The 22,744-nt window shown below is 20.8% G+C and overlaps 1 protein-coding gene across 1 annotated transcript; it reads left to right on the top strand.

The window, feature by feature from the left end:
- Positions 1–4,272: 4,272 nt before the first annotated feature.
- LOC122714263 lies at positions 4,273–14,799 on the top strand. The gene is made up of 11 exons (XM_043935460.1): positions 4,273–4,605; positions 6,179–6,305; positions 6,713–6,845; positions 7,354–7,494; positions 8,052–8,111; positions 8,194–8,229; positions 12,007–12,313; positions 13,473–13,599; positions 13,807–13,939; positions 14,465–14,708; positions 14,749–14,799. The coding sequence occupies exons 1-11, from the start codon at positions 4,311–4,313 to the stop codon at positions 14,781–14,783; spliced, it is 1,638 nt and encodes a 545-aa protein (XP_043791395.1). The 5' UTR covers positions 4,273–4,310; the 3' UTR covers positions 14,784–14,799.
- Positions 14,800–22,744: the final 7,945 nt, after the last annotated feature.

The raw sequence follows: 22,744 nt of genomic DNA, 5'->3' as shown, positions 1-22,744 counted from the left end.
AAAAATTGAGATTTATCATTTTTGAAATTATACAAATTACTTCATCTTCGTATGGACGTTTAATTTTATGAGATATTTTTTTTCAATTGACATAAAATAAATAAATATATTGGTAGAAAATATTCTATTAAACGAAACATACATATGTAATATGATAAATATAATATAAATATTTAATATATGTGTAAAAATATTAGATCGAATACATATCTTGGTTTTCAAATTTTCTCAATTTTTCGCCCATATTTCTCCATATTTTTCCGCTGTTTATCTCTCAGATACTCATCGATCTGCTGGCACAGCTTCGATCGTAAGTCAAGAATGCAGTCTAGCGAAATAGAGATAAACCTGTGACGATTGATCGCGAACGCTTTCGAGGGTTCTCGATGTCGTCCTTGACACCTGCCTCCTTTGTCTTCCATTCTGCCTATGCTCTCATTTCGAACAACAGAAATTATATAACTTTTTTTTTTATTATTATTATTTTAAAATTCTTTATTGTGCGATTTATCACATCGATTAAATTTATCACATCATATTATCATTTTAATTAAAATCTATTTATACTTTAAATATTATATTCCATATTTTATTCTAAATTTATTTCAATTACATTTAAAAATAAATATTAATCATATTTATATTAGTTAATATTTATATATTTATATTATTCAGATAAAAATATTCATTTAATATTAAATTAAATATTCATCCAATCATTTAGAATTCAAAAGATTTCAGATTTTTTTATTATATAAATATTTTTATTACAGCTATTTTTTTTAAATAATAGTATATTAATTTTTTATTAATTATAGTAATAAAATTTATTTGAAATATATTTTTTTATATCAAGTATAATTAAAAATAATTATAAGAATATATATTTTAATAAAGTGATGAAATGAAAAAATTTATTACAATTATTCACAAAAATTACATCATACATTATATAATATAATTTTCTAATATAGTCCTGATTCATACAATATATATTAACATAATCCTATTATATACGTGATTATATTCTTATTATATAATTCATACAAGAATAAAATAATTTTCATATTATTTCCTGCACAATTAACGAGGATCTGATGATTTCTACGCAAAAGTGTTCTTTTTTTTTGGGAATTGCTTCCACGGAAACATGATAGAAAATATCATCGCATACGAGTTCTCGAATCAATTCTTCCTCGACAATTTTGACTTTGGCAGAATAACAGAAAACGAGCTTTTTACGCATAGGAAAATGTTGTAAAACATTTTTCTAATATATTCAATCTTATTCTATGGTTTGGAATCCTCTTTATATCGATTTTTAACCACTAGAATAAAAATTTGTACCACATATATTACTTAACCTTCAAATAATTTAAGTACCAATTACTTATATTATAAATGTTAGATTCAATCCATTCCTGGAGCTATGGAATATAATAATGAAATTATTACAAAATCTGTTATTAATAAGTTTGATTCACTAGATGATCAAAGATCAAAGTCTATATACTAATAACGTTCCACTGTCATTAAAGTTCGAAGTTCAAAGAATTGTGTTCTTCTTATTATTGTGATAGTATTTCCGACAGTAGTTTCGATGTTCTTGTAGTCCTGATTTCATAATTCTGAAGTTCTTGTGGTTCTGGTTTTGTGATTCTCCCTTTTTGAAGTTTTTGCAAGCTTTTAAGGATTCTCCCTCAGACTGGTACCCTCTGAAATTCCTGCCATGTTCCATTCGTGAATTTGCGGATCTTCAATGGAGGTACAAAAGTATCCAATAACGCTGAGAACTAACCTCCTGATTGAGCGGTACCTCAGATCATAAAAAGTTCCCTAGAATGAATCCAAAAGCTATGCCATTGACAAATCCGTTATTTTCCCAAAAAGCTGTTCTGCACATGTTTGCATTTTCTTTCAGATAATATAATTTAATTACCGATATTGGTATAGCTATAAAAGTCGTCTCAGATAATAAGATAGAATATAAAAGAATATTAATATTTCAATTATGGTGAATTGTTTCTAAATATAGAAGGCAAATAGTCAATAAATTTTTTCTTAAAAAACGGTATTGTCTTTGCAGTATTATCCTAAGTTATCTATGCATGTCTGGATACCATCTGTTCATTGTCTGATTGATGTCTTGAATGATAAATTTAATTCTTTCTTTAAAAATTTAATGAAAAAGAAAGAGAGAAAAAAAAGAGATTATTTTTATATAAATTTTATTATGCGTTAAATTGTTATTTTATTAAATAAAATATTTTTTTATTCTAAATATTTTATTCTTTATTATTTCTCATTTATTTTCTAATTTTCCTTTATTATGTTTCTATTTATTCTATTTATTATGTTTCTTAAATATTTTTTAATTAAGTATTTTTTTTTTTTACATTAAAAAAAATATTTTTATATAGAAATTTCATCCACTGAATATCAGTGAATCCTACAAAGTGAATCGTTTTAATTTAATTCAGATTTATAAACACATATTGAAGTTGATCTATCGCCAGTTTTAACCTATAAATTTTTAAGTAGAAAGAATTTCCGAAAAGCGAAATCCAACATTCTATATAAAAAAAAAAAAAAAAAAGAACAAATGAGAAAAGTTTCTCAAAGCCTCAATATATAATATATAATGTTCAAAAATCGTATAAGCAAATCTTGAATAAAACCGCTAACGATTTCTTTCAGATTTCGACTGTATCTATTTTTCAACACTTCCTTTCGAAGATTAATACTAAGTATAAAAATGAAAGAGAAAAGCTTTTAACAAAAACTCGATCGAATTCAATTTTGACTTTAAAATCGATATTTTTAATTCTTATATAGTTTTAAAAATCGAAAATCTTATATATTCTTGAAGCTGTTTTAACAAATTATTAACATATATTTCATAATTACCTTTATATTGTCTTTCTTCAATTATTCGTTGGCTTTTTTTTTTTGAATTGTGCGTGTTCATTTATACAAAAAACTAATAATTTAGTAAAATATGATTAAATTATGGTTAGGAAATTATAACAAGAATTTTCTGTGATGAATATTAACGAACAATATATAAAATATACTTTTATTATAAAATATATATAATTAATACTATAAATATTGTACAATATATTTCCCATAAAATATATTATAAAATATAATTTTTTAATAATAGATTTAGAATCACAAACCATGAATGTATTTGTATGAACTGTATTTACATTTGCCAACTTTCGATCAAATGATTGAATAAAAATAAGGCGCATTTACATTAAGTTGAACAATTGAGTTGATAATGATGAAAAACGAAAAATCATCGAAAATCTTATAATTATCTTATATTATTAAATCTTTTAATTATCTCTTATTTAAATTTGAAAAAAAAAATAAAATTCAATGCAATATTAAAATTAATTAAAAAACTCAAATTATCTTCGGAAATATATTTTCCTATAAAATTTATGATAAATCAATTTTCAAGATTCATTAATTTTAAAATTAATTTAAAAAAAATGGTTAATCGAATTGAAATTTTAATTATTCTTTTTTTTTACAATAACTATCAAGTTTCATACATCATACAATAACTACAGTAACTATCAAGTTTATTTGTATATATTTATGTTCTTGAAAATATAAATCTATATATAAATTTATATGTATAATTTTATTATATATAATTTATTTATTATATATAATTTTATTATACATATATTTATTATAAAAATATCTCGGTTTTTTATTTTTTTATTTTTCTGGCAAACGTTATCAATTCTATAATAGATAAGAAAATGTTATTTATTATATATATTGTACAACATTTTTTTATTTTGCAATTAATTTATTAATTTACTACCTAAATTTTGTTATAAAAAATGATAAAAAATTTGTTGTAAAAAAATATTTATTTGAAATATTCATACAAAATGGAAAAATTGATAATGATTTCATTTCATAATTTTATTTTTTTTTCACTTCATTTAGTTCAAATTCTCTTATTTATAATATAACAAATAAATATCAACTGACGCTTTTGCATCTTTTTCATTTCTTTTGGAAAACTTTTATTAGATCGATTTTCTCAATCAAATTTGTCTTATGTATTAATATTTAATACTTTGTAGTCCGTATATAAAAATGCTGATCAACAATTGGCAGAACGACGGTCCAGTAAGATTTACACTCTCCCCACTCACTTCTTAGTAACTTTACTCTGAGCACTAGCATATAGCTATCCGTGAGCACACAACGTCAGGTTGAATGGTTATAAAAGAAGAGAAAATTTGCTCTGCGTAGTCAGTGTGTTATATGATAGGAAGATGCATCGTTGGCGTGGAAAAGTAGCGATCGTGACCGGAGCGAGTGCTGGTATCGGTGCAGCGATAGCGAGAGCATTGCCAAGCCACGATATCAAAGTGGTCGGTCTGGCGAGAAATATAGAGAAACTGGAAAAACTTGCGGACGAATTAGGAAGAGATAAATTTTTCCCAATTAAATGTGACGTTACAAAAGAAGAAGATATTTTGAAAGCGTGCAAATGGGTCGAAAAGGAATTGGGAGGTGCTGATATTTTGATAAACAATGCTGGCATCGCCCAATTAAATGCTTTGATTGGTAATTATCGATTTATAGTTGATTTACAGTGTATTCTCAAATATGATATAATTATACTTTTTTTACTTTTTTTTTTAAATATATATTTATATTTTAAAGAAGTTGATTTCTGGAGAAACAATCTATATAAATCTATACATAAATTTTATGTGCGATTTATATGCATTATTATGGAAAACAAAATATCATAGTTATTTTTTAAATAAAACTACTACGTTTTGCAAAATTGATTAAATAGAAATATGAAATAGATCTATTTTAGATGAATAAAGTATAGGTCTTATTTTCAGAATTTATTAGATAAATTTTATAATTAAATGATAGTTTATTTAAGTTCAGTTAAGTGATAGTGATAAATAAATGATAGTGATCATATAAGAAAATGATATAATCTCTTCCTTTATAAATAAACGAGCAATCATATTATATAGATTACAAAAGATTTAAATACATACAATAATAAATAAATATAATACACAAAAATTTTTAATATTACTACAAATTTATTAAATTTTATAATAGCGTATACATCATTTATAATTTATATATCACGACTATATTTTTATTATATCTTCTATAATTATTTTATTGATTTAAATTATTATTATTATTAATATTAATTTATAATTTAATATTATTTAATTATATAATAATGTTTATATATTATTTTTTTTTAATAATCTCGTCAAAAAAAGAAGAATCATCTTTGCATAATAATGTAATAATTGTACTATATTTTTTTCTTTGATTACATGTTTCTAGACAACTGTGTCAGATATTCTTTTCTACGTACAACCTGTTGCTTCGAAGTATTTCATAATATATAATTTCTCTCTCTTGTTATTTTATTGATTTATATTTTTTTTTAAATAACAAATCAAGATGTTCGTTTTATTTAATATGACTTACCAAATACTATGTTATAACTTTATATTATAAAGTTATTTAGTTTTTTTTTTAAATTTATATAACAACAGAATCTCAAGCCTCCAATTTTAATATATGATTGACTTTCATTATTTTTTAATCTAAACTTTATCCAAAAGAATATACGAATTAAAAAGGAAAAATAAAATGTCGAATAAAATTCGAAAAATTATCCATCAATTTAAAATTTATCTTTTCACAAATATTTTTTAATGATTATACTGCTTATTATAAAACAGTCCGTACATGAGTACATTCATTTTCCTTAACTCGAAGGAACTTTCATTGAAGTTATTTTGTAGTGGTTATCGACCGTAATTGCCATGGCCTTCATTTTTATCTACCAGTTGCACTTGCATACGTATTAACGAATTATGCGAATTTTTATTTATATGTTTTATTTATATTTTATTTATTTATATTTAAAATTTCCATTATATTTAATTATAAATGAATAATTCAATGACAATATATAATTTAATAAAGAAGAAATATTTAAAAAAAGATTTTCAAAGAAATTTATAATTATTATATTTGTATTTTTTTTACAATAATATGTACATGATACTTTTTTTTACAATATGTAAATGATATGTAAATAATTATAACAAAAAAATAATTTTTTTTATATGGAATTTATTTTTAGACCAAAAAACTGAAGATTATCGTAACGTCTTGGATACTAATTTATTGGCACCGGCAATTTTTTCACGAGAAGTAATATTGTCTATTAAGAAACGAAATGCACAAGGGCATATAATCAATATATCTAGGTCAGTAATCTTTTCATTTTTTTTTTGTTTGATCGAATTTCGAGTTTATTTTATGAGTTGACATTTTTAAGCTCTAAACTCTATCATAGTTAATCATTATAAAAATTATACTTATTTATTAAATCTTCATTCATAATACTGTTTGATTTTAAATCAAATGTAAATGAAGCTTCAAATTCATTACTATAGACATTATTGATTAATTTATATAATATAAATAGTAAAACTGGAAAGTACAATCATGTATATTGCAAATCGTGATATTTCAATCATATGAAAAATGTATTGTTTGATTATACTTTCCACTTATCGTTTTTACTTTTTTTTTATATATATAAATTAAATATTAGTCAACAATCTTTATAATAATAAATTTTAATTTCATTTACATTTGTATTGACTTATAGTATATCTGAATCTCATCTCGATGCCATTCTTATACCATTGGGCATGTATGGCGCGTCTAAAAGTGGTCTACGTAGTTTAGGCTCGGAACTTCGAAATGAAATCATTCTGAAAGAACTGGATATTAAAGTCACGGTAAGAAATTGTAATTTATCTACATCAACGACAATCGATTTGATTTGATTTAGTCTGTGCTTCTTGAATACTTTCAGATATAAACATGTATATAACTATCATTATAGATATAATTGCGGAACAATTTTTTATCGAAAAATATTTGTTGCCAAAAATTTTTTACTATTATGATTTATTTTCTGCCATTAGAATTTTTCAGTGAAATTTTTAAATTCTTGTTTAAAATTTATTTCAATATTGAGATTAAGAACCGATTATTTTACTCATTAATTTACTAATCGGTATTTAAAAACAAGAATCATTTTGAAACAATTAAAAAAAAATCGATTAAGATAAGATACTACTTTGAAACAAATACAATTCTGAACGTTGAATCCAATCATTAATTTTCGTTCGATCAACGAATTTGCAACGAATTTGTTTTTGTTATAATATCATTTATTCATCACGAACATTTGTATTAAATTTTTATATTTCTAATATGATTATAATATATTTTATATTTCAGAATATTGCACCAGGAACAGTAATAACGGACATGTTGACAAATGCGCTTGGATCTAATGTTAATATTCCAAGTTCTATTTTATTACCTGAAGATATCGCGGATGCAGTAGTTTATGTATTAGGAACACCAATAAGAATAGAAGTAAGTGGAATAAATTATATAAAATTTCAATAAAACTGAATATAATAATTTTGAAACATTTTTGTAAATGTAACAAAAATATCTGTAATTTTTGCTTATACTTTTATTTTAATTCTGTTTATTCTGTTTTATTCTGTAATTTTAATGCGATTTAAAATTTTTTTGTATCAAATAAGAAATAATATTAATTTTTTCTTTTTATCTGCAATTATTCTATTTTTGAAAAGAATCAATAAAATTGATATTTTATCAATTAATAAAGATTAAATAATTGTTAAAAATATAAGAAATAATTATAAAAAATGGGAATTTTTCTTCATTTATATTTTAGATTATGTGTGAAATATAAATGTTGAATTATAAATAATTTATATAGTTTATTTTCTTGACAATTCTTCTTCTTGACAATTTATATAAATTGTTGAATTTTAATTTTTTTTTTAATAATTGAGCATAAATTGCCTGATTATAAATATACAGAAAAATACAAAGATATAATATGAATGTGAATTTTATTAATTACATTGATAATCTTAATAAACAAATAATATTTACAGATTCCACAAATCACGATAATACCACACAATGAGTCATTCATTCCGAAATTTGCATTAGAAGTAAGTATATGTCTTTTAAATTTTTTTAAAATCGTTGAACATATATAATTAATGAAAATAAATCTAATTTTGATTTTTCCAGATTCTGTCAAATATCTCAAATAAATACAAAGAAAAAAATAAATAATTTAATCATATTGAAGAAAAGAATATTAACATATGAAAGAATAATGACATTATACAATAATATATATTGAAAAATGTAAATAAATATAAACATGATTTGATTTATAATAGATTGCTTGTCACTTTTTTTGATTGAAATTTTATTTGTATGTATTTTAATGAATAAACTTATTAATTAAGTTAAAAAATTATATGTATCATTAAATGAATGATGCAAGATTTGTTTTCGATAATAATATTTATTTTCATTTTTGCAATTGTAACATACATATATTTAACCTATGTAAAATGTTTGTATGTAATGTAAATAAAATCACGTGATTAAAATCTAAGGAAATCAGGGTTGAAATTATAATTCTATAAATATAACTGAGAAAAATATTTTTATATATATATTAATTATATTATATTAATATTTCATTCACAAAAAATTGATTTTATCTTTTGATTAATTAATCATTAGATAAAGCGATAAAACGATTATAATTTTCTATCCAATCTTTCTATCTAAAATCTAATTTAAAGCTTTTCTTTTTTATTTTCTTTTCAAATATCTCATTTATCATTTATATTAGTTATAAATTTTCAAATATCTCATTCATCATTTATCATTTATATTATAAATTTTATATGCTGATATAATCTTTTTTTTCGATTAAATTTTAAGTTACTATTTTCATTCAGTAATTTGAATTACTATTTTATTAAATAAAAATCCTTTTTATAAATTGCAAGAAAAATTGTGATTAAAATAATTTTTAATTTAATTATTTTTAAATTAATCTTTTTTGATATAATAATGAAATAATTTTGACAATGATTTATTCGTATAAATAAATCTTATAATAATTTAATTTTTCTAATATTATTTAATATTTAGTTCTAATTATTCTTATTAACTCATTTTTATAGAATCAAAGATTCTTCTTCAATATTAAAAAATTAAATGATTTATTAATTGTTTCTCAAAAATATATAAATCTTTTTTTCTTGTATTAAACATATAACTTGAATTTTAATTCAAACATTTCAAATAAATGCATAATACATAAAATATATATAAAAATATATAAAATGCATAAATGCATAAAAATATAATAAAAATAAGAGTTTAGTATCTATGAATGAAGGTGTATACACTGGTGTAAATCGGGTTGCAGAATTTGAGCATCTCTTATACGATAAGACATGTTACGAGGCATATTCTATTTCTTAATATTAAAAATAATAAAATCATTTAAGAATCAAAAGTAACGTGATCATTCTTTAATAATTTCCGAATATCTCTAAAAATTAAAGATATAGATTATCGATCCTTTTAGAAATTTGTTGAAATTTGGTTTATATAATATTAAAGATATTTCTATATAACATCTTATGTATTAATTAAAAAAGATAAAAATGTATTAATTAAAAATAAAAAAGATAATGAATTTTGTATCATTTTTTCTTATTCTTTAAAAAACTAATTAATTGTTAATTCTTTATATTATTGCAATAACGTATACATAAAGAGTGTGTATATGTATATATATATATATATATATATATATATTTACATATGTGTAAATTATATTATTGCGCAAATCCAATATATATATATATTATTGAAATGCTTCATTTCCGAGTTTTTGTTATTCTTTTTATCTAAAATATATTTTTATATATATTATTATATTATTATCTATATTATCTATATTTTTTCTAAGATTTATTAGAAAACAATTTTGTCAATAGTTACGCTGTGAAAGATTATCATGTTTTTCATTGGAAATATAAATTATCATTGAAATTTCAAAAGTAAGTAAATACTAATACAATTATAGATTTATTATAGATTAACATTAAAAATTGGAAAAAGAAGTGTATAAGTACAAGAATTGTAAAAATTTTATGTCTTACAAGAATTTCAATATCTTTTTTATGACTCATATATTAGAATTTAATTGAATGTAAAAAATAAAAGAGATAAAGTACTTGAATGATAAAAAAAGAATTAAGAATTAAGTATATATTATCTTTTTATTGATTTAATTTTTTCCTTTATATATATATATATAATATTTTATATATATATAATATTTTATATATAATTTTATATATAATATTTTATTAAATTTATCAAATTTTTTAAAAATAAAATTAACAAATTTTTAAAAAATTTTTTAATTCGAATCTTCGTTGAAAACTTCGAATTATTTTGAAATTTAAACGTCCAATCAATCATACGTGAAATAATCATGATTAATTTATGATAATTATTTCCTAGACTATCAAAATTTTAATTCAAAATTTAGTATGATTTATCCGAAGATCTGAATCCATATTTTATAAATATATGCTCGTTAAATTATCAGAATTTTACAATAGAAATATTACTTGAAATTTTCTCGATTTAAAATTTTGTATTTTGATTTCAAATGAAGAATTTGTAATTTTAATTTAGGGCTTTTGATCTTGTCGAGACATAAAAATTAATTCAATGTAATCGAATTTATTGAAATTTATTTTGAAAGGGAAATCGATTCAATGTATATTTACAATACAAATTAAAATAGTTAATATTCATGATCGTTATAATAAATTCATGAATAATTGTAAAGTATTTAACATCTTATTGTACTTATTATTATATACATCATAATTATAGATAATGACATATAATAAAATATGAATGACATTCAAGGTTGAAATGTACATATCATATATATTGTCATATATATCAAAGACAAATGGAAAATAATAAATAATAAGTTATAATAATAAGTACAACATACAAATTATAATTCCATCATTGAGTACATAATAATTATATAATATAATTACATAATATAATAATTGATAAAAGATACGAATAATCGAATAACGACGAAAGATAGAAAAATTTTATTTCGAAAGAGAGTGTAAAAACGCATAAATAATCTTGTTTTATTATAATTTGAAATATATTTCATATTTTGAATGCTTCAAAAAAAAAAAAAANAAAAAAAAAAAAAAAAATAAATGAAAGTATCGATATTTTTGTATCTCTGTGGACACGAGTACTTATATTCATCAGCATCGATATTTTTATATCTCTGTGGACACCAGTATTCAAACAATTAACTATGATAACATACCATGAACAGCCAAAGTTATAGGAAAACAATAATATACTATGAATTCATTCATTTCCCCCTATTCAAAAAATATTAAACAATATTATATTATTATTTATAGTATATTATTATTATATAATATATTATATATTATTAGTATATTATTATTACTGAAATAATATAATTATTTCAGTAATTAATTAATTTTTCAAGCCAGAAGTAATCGACAACTAATCGTCATCAGTGTATTAATGTATTAATACATAATATATGTATGTAATGTATGTAATACGTAATATATAATATATATAATGTATAATATATATATTTTTACATTAGCATACATTAACATTACATTAACATATTCGTTAATATTTTTTGAATGTGTAACGAAAACACATTCTCGCTCTCAAACATTCAACTTTAATTTTTATCTAAAGTTAATAAATAAAACTGATAATATATATAATATATAATATATAATATATAATTTTCCTTTTTTATTTTCAATCTATAAAGTTATTTCACAATATATAAATATAGATATATTTATCTGTATATCTACATGTAGATATTAGTTTGTGTATTTTAGAATTATCAACAAAGGATACGCAGTTTGTTCGTATAAAAGAGCGCAAGATTTGGTGCGCAGTCAATTTGTCGAGCAATAGATAATAGAAAAGATGAATCGTTGGCGTGGGAAGGTAGCGTTGGTAACTGGGGCTAGTAGTGGTATCGGTGCTGAAATAGCCAAGCTTTTGGTGAAGAATGGCGTTAACGTGGTCGGTATTGCCAGGAATATGGAAAGATTGGAAAAAATTGGCGAGGAGATCGGAAAGGATAAGTTTTTCCCGATTAAATGCGACATAATGAAGGAAGAGGATATTTTGAACGTATTCGAATGGGTCGAAAAGAAATTTAAGGGCATTGATATTTTAGTAAACAACGCTGCTATTTTACATAGCGGTTTTTTCATTGGTAAATATAGTTATCGATCTATCATTCGTTTTTTCGAATATGATCGAAACGATTATATAATTATATATTATATATATTATAATATTTTTATATATATTATTATATAATATTATTTTATATTATATTTTATATAATATTATTATATATATTAAGCCTTCCTCTTAAGTTAATAAATCATTCGGATTGAAAAGTAATAAATCAGTTTTATCCGTGTAATTTATCAAACATTGATCATTTTTTTATATAGAAAGGATAGAAATATATTTCTTTTTAAATTAAATACAAGTAATTATAACAATTTATTTTTTATTTTATTTTAATATTAGAATTCGTATGTTTTGATTATTTCTTAATCATATCAAAATATATCCTATGTAATAAATGTAATACAAATTACGTACGATATTTGGTATAAATAATTTTTTACTTCAATTATTTTTCGAAATTTATTGAATTGATCTATATTATTCGAATTACATACATTATAAAATAGTTTCTTTATCTAAATTAAATAAACCTATTATTTATTATCAGATTTACTTAATTAATCTATTAAATGATATTAATCTATTAAATGATAATTTTACGGAGTTATAACATTTTAATTGTATTATCTTATCTGTAATCTATATTTATTGTATATATATATATATATTATAATTCTTTATAAATATTATACATGTATATATATAATTATTGCAGTATACCTAACAATGGTAAACTTGAGAAATTAAAAATAGAAAAAAAAGAAATTACCTTATTTTAATTATTTAAATTATATAAATTGTACGTAAGCGCAAAAATCATATTTTAATATTTTAAAATAAACTTATCGCTTATTATTCTACAAAAATTTCATTGATAGTCAAAATTTATTTTTGAAAACGGGTTGAAGATATCTATTATTGCATGATTTCAATATTAAGTCATATATTGTTACGAAATACGATTGTACACACGTATATCAAGAAAAAAAAAAAAAAAAAAAAAAGAAACGGAATATAACACACGTTTCTTATTTTAATAAAAAGAACTATATGCAAATAAAACAAAATAAAACATAAAAATTGTCATTCGTTCTCACCAGAACATGTTCGAAATAATATTTCTAATTATGAAAAAAAAACAAAATATTTTAATGTAAAATTGTATGTTTCAGATCAGAAAACCGAGGAATATCGTAAGATATTAGATACGAATTTATTAGCTCCCGCGATATTCTCACGAGAAGCTGTATTGTCTATGAAAAAACGAGATACCCAAGGTCACATAATCAATATTTCTAGGTAAACGATCTTCTCAATGTTAAAAAATTTTAATTAAATCGATTAATTTAAATCGATTGGTGGTTCATCTCGATTTATTTCATGCATAAAATTCTAACGCTATTACTTTTCTGTTTCAATGTTGAATATCACGTATCATTGATTTTTCCATTTTCATTTCTTTACATCATATTTATTTTCTATTGTCGTATTATATATAATTTTCAGCATTGCCGGATCTCATCTCGACGCTATACTTATACCACTCGGTTTATATGGACCGACTAAAGGCGGTATGCTCAATTTAAGCACAGAACTTCGTCACGAAATCATTCAGAGTAAATTGAATATCAAAGTCACGGTAAGAAGTCATGATAATTCGAGCAGTTTAATCGTTTTTTTTTTTCTTCATTCTTTGCCAAAAACCAAAAGACCAAAAGTCAACAATTTTATCTAACATTGTTGTTTGAATTTTTGAACATCTTTCATAAAAAAAAAAAAAATACGTAAATGTTTGAAAAATCGAAGTAAAAAGAGCAATGAATTTTTTTTATCAAAGAAATAATTTTTTTTTTATTTTTCATTCTCTCTCTTTAAATCGTTTAACATGTTTATTATTTATTTTAAATAAAATTAATTTCTTTGATTACATTGAATTAATAAATTGTTAATTATTTATTTAGTAATTAATTTCTAATAATAATAATCATTGATTTTTGCAATTTTCTTTATACCTCGATTAAAAAACACATATAGATATATTTAATATAATCATAATTCTTTGCTGACATGCAATTTCTAAATAAATACATTATAATAAATACTATTCTTTATATCAGCGTTGAATAATTGATATATATAAAAATATTAAATTATATTTCTATAGACTATTGCTCCAGGACTTGTGATGACAAATATGATAAATGAGTTAATTAAAGAAAGAGAAAAGCAAAATATTTACACACATTCATTAGAAGCTATAGATATTGCTGAAGCAGTAATTTACGTGCTAGAAACACCGGAAAGAGTGGAAGTAAGTGAAAATAAGATACATGAAATTCTTATAAAAATACTTATCGCATGTAGATTATCAACTATTATAATTTACAATATATTTTTCGATTTTATATATATACATATTTATATATATATATACAATTATATATTTATATATATATAGAAAAAAAGATATCACACTGTTATAATTTTAAAATATATGATCAAAATTTTTACAATTTTAATACTGACCATATATCTAAATAATATTTACAGATTCCACAAATTACTTTACTACCGCATAAGAGTCCATTTATTCTTTCAAATAAAAAAGTATGTAATATAAGTATATATCTCTTTTAAATTTTTTTTAAATTTTCATTAGATAATTGATTTTTAAATTTGATTTTATTTTATCTAGGAAATATTATAGACATAAATTATAGACCAGAATTCAGATGATAAAAGTGGATAAAAATAATATAAATAGCCACGTCGAAAAGAAAAATTAATTCAATACGAAAAAATCGATATATTATTATTAATTAATTGTATTAAAAAATATATATAATTGTTAAAATTTGTATATATAATATATATAATAATTGTAACAATTATTAATTCAATCTATTTCAACAAATAAATTTATTAATTAAATTGTACTAAAAAAGATATATAGTACTGTAATTAATAAATAAAATTACATTTTAGATATTAAAAATTTCTTGGATTATTTAAAATTTTTTATCCTTGGTAAGAATATTTCCATTTATGTATCTATCACAAATATATTAACATTTTGTATAATATAATATATTCACCTAACCCATTTATGTGATACAAATAAAACCACGTGACCAAAATCTAGGGAAATCAAATCGAATTCATATTTTATTATCTTACTAGAAATAGAAAGTTAATATAAATTATACAATAACAAATTATTAATACATTTTCGAAATAAAAGTTCATAAATTAACAATTTTTATATATTTTAATTTCATTATTGAAGAAATTTTCCAATGATTAATTTATAAATATGTATAATAATGAAATAAAGATATTAGTAATTTTGTTTGAAACTTTTTCAGAAAACATAGAATGTTAGAAAATTTAGATTTAGACAAAATGTATAAAAGGATAACCTGGCTTTAATAAAAAATAAAACGATAATTTAATTTTCATATTATTAATAAAATCCATTAATATTTAATAAATATATTATACAATTATAATAATTAATTATAATATTTTTAGATATTTATTATTCTTTTTGATAAAATAAAATCAGACCGATTAGTTATATTGTTTATCCAATTATATCAATTTTTTGAACATAATAAATGTGATCTAATGTAATCTAGATAAAATCGTTGAATTAATTTCAATCCTCGTGTGAAAGCCGTGAATTGTAATTATAATATTTTAATTTTTAATTAATCGCGCAAGTATATTCATCAGCGAATTTATTCAATTGGCTCAATTGAGTTTTTAAAATTCGCACGCGATACCACGAAGCGAAATCTTGATGATTAACAAAATGATTTTAAATACATACAAATTATATGTTTTTTGTTTTCATCTAGATTGATGTTTACAGAAATATTTTTCTTGTGTCGCATCTTAGATCTATCAATGTTAAATAAATAATACATTTTCTCATTTCTTGTACACCTCATTTACCTTTTCTCTCATGTATAAATTTGTATATAGAATGAGATCTATCTAGATCTACGATATCTTTTCTTTACTAAGATTTAAGTCAAGTTAAGAATTGTGTATGTTTTTTTTTTTTATAAATTTCAATAAAAATTTCAAAGTACTCGATCGAAATTGAAAAAAAAAATTAATTTGACGGAGAAATTGCGATTAAAAGAATTTTTCATTTAATCCTTTCTATTAGCTATTTTCACGAATTGGAATTACGGCAAAAATAGGGATCGTTTAATTCTTCAAATTGAATTCCAACGAGTTTAAAATTTGCAATACGTCGTATCTAAATTGATACACTTTAATAAAGAAAATAAAGAAATAAACACTTTAATAAGAAAATATTATAATTAATTTTGATAAATAATATAAACAACGATAACATAAGAGAAAATTTGAATTGATAATTTATTAATATAATAAAATAGATTTCATCAATTGTTTGAAAAAAAAAGAATAGACAATTTAAATTCTTTAAATTTCCTTATAAATCTACAATTCAATTTTCTTAATAGATACCAGATAAAAAAGTCCATTATCTCAATACAAATACAAAACTAAGTTAGTTTTTACAATAATAATTTATTATTTTTTATTATTATTATTATTTAAATATAAAACATCATTTGAAAAACAAAGAATATATGTGCATGAATTAACGAATCCTTTTTATTCATGTAGATTTTATTCGTATATATTTTTTACTATTCTATTTAAAAATCATGAAATCTTTTTTATCTCTTCAAATGTGATCAAATCAACATTCTCTTTGATGCATATATGTAAATATATTCACATTAATAAAACATAAGATTATAAAAAAAAAAAAAATTCAAAAAATTACAAAATATTTTAAAATAATTATAAAATAAAAAATTAAACATTAAAAATATCTTAGAAATATAATTATAACTCTAAATATTTCTATAATCATAATAATTCTAATTTCAGAAAAATGTAAATATAAATAACATCTATGTGTTAATTATAAAAAAAAAAATAATATTTTTTGTTATCGAGATTACGAGTAATTTATATAAATACATCCGATAATTAATGTATTACGTTATTTATTGATTAATAACTATGTAAATTATCATGATCAAAATATCATGAAGATATAATTTAATTTAACATTTAAAATATCTCATTTTCAAGTTTATATTCTTTGTCTGAGATAATTTTTCACTAACGCGAGACAAATATCGATTTCAAAATATAAAAACAAAGTCTTTGAAATTTCTTGAGATAATTATAATTTTGCGAAATTATTGTTATTGAATGAAAGTTAGTATTAACCGCATAATAGCTGAGCGAGAACTTTATAAGTTTCTCAATCTAGATCAAACAAAAAAGTTTCGCGCTATAATCGCCGAATGCAGTGGCCGATTCGAAGGAACAGGAATAAACTTATTCAGAAAGCTGCAGTTCGTACTTAATATTCTAACAAGATACCACTTCGAAATGAATTTAAATGGTTTGCATCAATTCCATCAATGGTTTGCATCACTTGAAAGTTATTCCATAGAATATGAAAACTTACGAACTTATTCGTCAAATCTTTAGTGTTTAAATTTAAGATTTAAAATACAATTCTTTCAGAAAAAAATTCTTTCATTTTATAGTATCGTATTAAAATTGATGCATAAATTTTTTTATGCAATTTTTTTATTTAATTGAATATATAAGATAATCTGTTTAAATTAAACTTCTTAAATGAAAATAATTTTCTATAATAATTCAATTTTTTAAATATTTCTATCTTGTATCTAATTTGTATATTGTATCTAATTTAATATTTTAATCAATATTCTATTTTTATCAAATCCTAATATTTAATATACTTTATCCTAATATACTTTAAAAAGTTTTCTCATCTTAAATCTTAAAAAGTTTATTTTTCTATATCTATTTATTTTTCTCATCAAAAGTAAGTTAAGTAATAAAATGAAATACAAATGTTAACAAGAAATTCATCAAGCGGAAATAATTTTTTCATGTTGTAATTCATAGTACCGCCTTGGATATTTTATTTCCATTCGAGTCACAATTGATCATGGACAAAATGTAAAAACTCTTGTCGAGGTTGCACAAACGCACCACTTAAGCGTGAATTACACAAATCGCAGTCTCATTTAGACTGGTGAATAAGAAAGTGTTCAGCATTGTGCTCTGAGGTGAGTTTACCTTTGTATTTGTTTTATTTATTACATTATTGTATCTCACTATTGTATCAATATATGTGAAACATGTTCGGAAAATCAATTCTAAAATTCAAAAAAAATACAAAAGTTGATACACAAAAATATCATTTGAAGTTTATTAAGTTATAAGCAATTTAAGTTTGCATTAGATGAATTGAAATAGTTCTATTTCTATCATATCATTCTATCATTCTACCTCCATTTCATTTTATTAATTGCTATAAATTGTTGTATTCATTACTATAAATTGCTTATAAATTAATAAATTATCTTGAAATAATATTTTTATATATTCGTATAACTGACTCTTTAAAAATGTTCCATGAATACATACATATATTTAGAATATGTTTTCTAAACTTGTAAGCGTATATTGTATATGTGTTCAACATAGTATACGCATGTGCATATATAATAACATGAATTATAATTTTGTGAAAATTGAATATTCTGAATAAGTAAAACGTTTCCTTAATGGAGTATTTAATAATTGCATTTATATATATATATATATATATATATATATATAATATTCATAAATAAAATGTATTAAAAATAAATTTAAATTTTTTATATTATCTCTATTTATAATTATAATATGGCAGCAAAATATGCACATGTTCTGAAATATCTTTGATAAAATTATACAAAAAAATACTATTACTTTCACTCTTTTTTTGCGAGAAATTAATTACCTACTTCCTTAATCATTGCTCCGTATATTTATTTACAAAGCATCTATTTTATAGTATTTATTATGGTATTTAAAACACTATAATAGTAATGCATTGCGTATATTATATATAATACAATATATAATAATATAATATATTATTAAAGAAAATGAAAACTATTTATGCTATACAAAAATTACTAAAATAAACAAAATAAACTACTATTATTCATTATTATTAAATTATTAAATTGTCTATTATCATAAAATTTACCTAAGAAGCAATATAATTCGATGTTCTCTGCCACAATAATATGATGTATTGTATAAGTATTTATTATGACAATTTTATACTTCACTTTAACTTTAAAAGTTTCAGTAATAAATGATATTAATTTTTATACTAATTTTATTTATTATTTTTCATTACTTTCGTTAATATAATACGGAATAATACGGAATAATATAATATTTAATATATACTACGTGTAATGTTAAGTACACAAAATTTTTTGTACTATGCGATTATCGCAATAACTCTCGAATTTAATCGATGAAAGACCAATATAATCGATTATAAACAGAGTGAAATTAGTCAGATTTCCACGACTCAACATTTTTTCACGATTAGTGAGATTCAGATTATTATTTATATTATAGTGCTATTTAACAAAAATTTTATACATTAAAAATGTTATTCAAAACAAATTTGCATTATTTACATTAAAAAAATTACGAAACGTAAGGTGATCTATAGAAAGCAACACTTTCAAACTTGGTTTATGTGTTTATTTCAAATAAATCACTGTCTAGTAAAAATGTATTTTACGTTCATTTTACATTTGTAAGTAACTTTTTTTCACCTTTCACGAAAGTAAAAGTACAATACTGTATATTATATCTATGACATAACCACATTTTTAAATAAATAATGTAATTCATTATTATTTGTTCGTATATATTATATGTAAAAATATAAAATTCAAATAAAATGGATAAAAATCTCATGAAATTGGAAATCTTTAAAAAATGCAATATATAAATTAAGTAAGAAATTATTTATTTGAGTAAATATACACAAATAAAAATCATTATTTATATAATTACATATATATGTAATTTTATAATCTGACTTTTGATTGTTACTGTATGCAAATTAATTTTATTTATTATATTTTCCACATTTTAATAGATGAGACTTTACTTATATATAATATTTATTTATTACTTTGAAAAAAAAATTACTATATTTATTACAAATTACAATTCAAATATTCAAAATTTCTTTCATAAAATAGGTTAACTTAGTATCTAGTAATTATATATATTAAACTATAAAACTATTAATAATATCAGAATTAATATTAATATTAAAATTAATATTAAATTTATTATTCCATATAATATTATTATATTTATATTATTATATTATATAATTATATTATATTAATATTCCATATAATATTATTTAAAAATAATACATATTTAATTTAATATATGATTTACATTACAAGATTGAGATATTAATAGATCATAATAAAGATTATTTTATTTTTAACAAGTAAAAGATAAACAACTATTTATATTTTAAAATGATTTTTATCTTCTATCATTTTTTTTTTATAATATTTGTTGATGACCTAATAAAATATGACCTAATAAAAATATTCCTACGTATATGTTAAAAAAAATACTATAATGCGATATTTTTTTTATGCGTTCTGCTACATTATTTATAGTACATTTTTTTTTCATCACTAATTATTTCTTTCCTTTCTATTCCTTTTGTAAATATGACTTTGTTTTTTTTTCCTTTTTTTCATTTCATCATTTATTAATCATGCATTTTACAATATTTTAGTGTTTTCATACATAATAACATATTCGCATAAAGAATAAGCAAGGAGGAAATGTTTTTCATCGTTTTTTTTACGATCGGTTGAATATGTATCGTAAACACGAAGTTTAAGGATGACCTGGTAACTAATTACCAAATTAAGTAAATCATTAGTAAGTCACGCTAATTATCCTATATTAATCAGCATGCAATTTTTCTAGTAGCGTAATCACAAACAAGAATACCTTCATGATTATTCACCAAAAACTTTGATTATATTCCATGTAACGCTTTTGTGCACTTAATATCTTGTGCATCTTGCAAATTGCTATTGCTCATAGAATTTTATTAATAAGAACAAGGAAAACATAAAAAATATTTTTCATCATATTGTATGTACTATATGTATATTATATTATAGTAGAATTTTTTTAAATTTTAATTTTGAATCGACTGAAATTATAAAGATTTCTTTTGATTTTATTATTTATTATTGAATTTATTACGAAATTAAAATATTACTTAAAGAAAAATTAAAATTGTTATTATTTTGATTTTTTAATTCTTAATTTTAAAATAAATTTAAATATAGTTTTAATATTTATTCTAATAGAACTATTACACAGTTGTAATAAATACATTAAATTTACTAGCATAAATAACTAATAATATAATAATATATCATATTTTTATTATGAAATTCAAATATTAGTTGAATAAAATTCAATGATTAAATAAAATATTAAAATTTTTATTAATTAAGAGAATTAACATCAATTACTAAATCGATTTTCCCAACAACTTGTTTATGATAATCTCGACATCACGTTGATTGGAAATTTAATTGTCCATTGCGGTGGAAGGTTTATTTATCTTTCCATCTAATTATTCAAATTATATTTGGCATATTGTGCCAACCAGTTTCCAAATTCCAATTCCAGTTGCGGCCTCACCGATACATAATTTTAGAAGAATTTTTAATCGATTCGAAACGTTATATCAAAAGTTAGTGATTTTATTTAATTTTCTTTAATTTTTTAAAGCATCCTCTTTTAAATTTTTATTTAAATATAATAAGACTGTAATCTCCTATAAAATATATAAAACATTTTATTTTAAACATAAAATATTTCTTGATTTCTTATCTTTTTTTCTTTCTTTTTAGGTAATAATAATGCTTTCTTCAAACATGTGTAATTAACTTATCATTAGAAGAAGAAATTATCCAAATTATATTATAATGAATATCTCAATTACATAACAGAGGCATGTCTAAAGTTTCTCCAGCGATGATTGAAATTGCATGCATTCAAATATTAAATGACTATCGCATTTGCTACTTTCCACTTTTTTTTCAATGAAAGAATATTTACATATCAAGAATTAACGCGTTAACGATCTCATGAATTAATAACTTTTTTCGACGATGTTTCCTTTAAATCAACCGCTCTATTTGCAAAAAACTTTTCAATTATTATACACGAGATTACAAATTTCACTTTGTACAAAACATTTGAAAACGTTTAAGATGATGAATCGTAGCTAAATGTATTTTAATCTTATGCATTGATCATGCATCTAATTACAGAATTAATACCTCTTCCAATTACAAACGAGATATTTATTTCGATACATAAACAAATATTAATTAAACAACTTCAAATGAATTTTTCAGCATATTATTCTTAATAATTTATATTATTATAATATTGTAATGATGGAATAATAGAAAGATAATATTATACA

The sequence above is a fragment of the Apis laboriosa genome, unplaced genomic scaffold, assembly GCF_014066325.1.
Source record: "Apis laboriosa isolate Shangri-la unplaced genomic scaffold, ASM1406632v1 scaffold112_cov148, whole genome shotgun sequence".
NCBI lineage: Eukaryota > Metazoa > Arthropoda > Insecta > Hymenoptera > Apidae > Apis > Apis laboriosa.
Note: the sequence above shows the minus strand (reverse complement) of the source record. Positions and strands in the feature narration are given on the sequence as shown.

Excerpts from the sequence above, each read along its gene's own strand:
- LOC122714263 (XM_043935460.1), top strand. The coding sequence starts at position 4,311 with ATGCATCGTTGGCGTGGAAAAGTAGCGATCGTGACCGGAGCGAGTGCT. Across the intron at positions 12,314-13,472 it reads ACATAGCGGTTTTTTCATTG|ATCAGAAAACCGAGGAATAT; the intron begins GTAAATATAGTT and ends TGTATGTTTCAG. Across the intron at positions 13,600-13,806 it reads CACATAATCAATATTTCTAG|CATTGCCGGATCTCATCTCG; the intron begins GTAAACGATCTT and ends TATAATTTTCAG.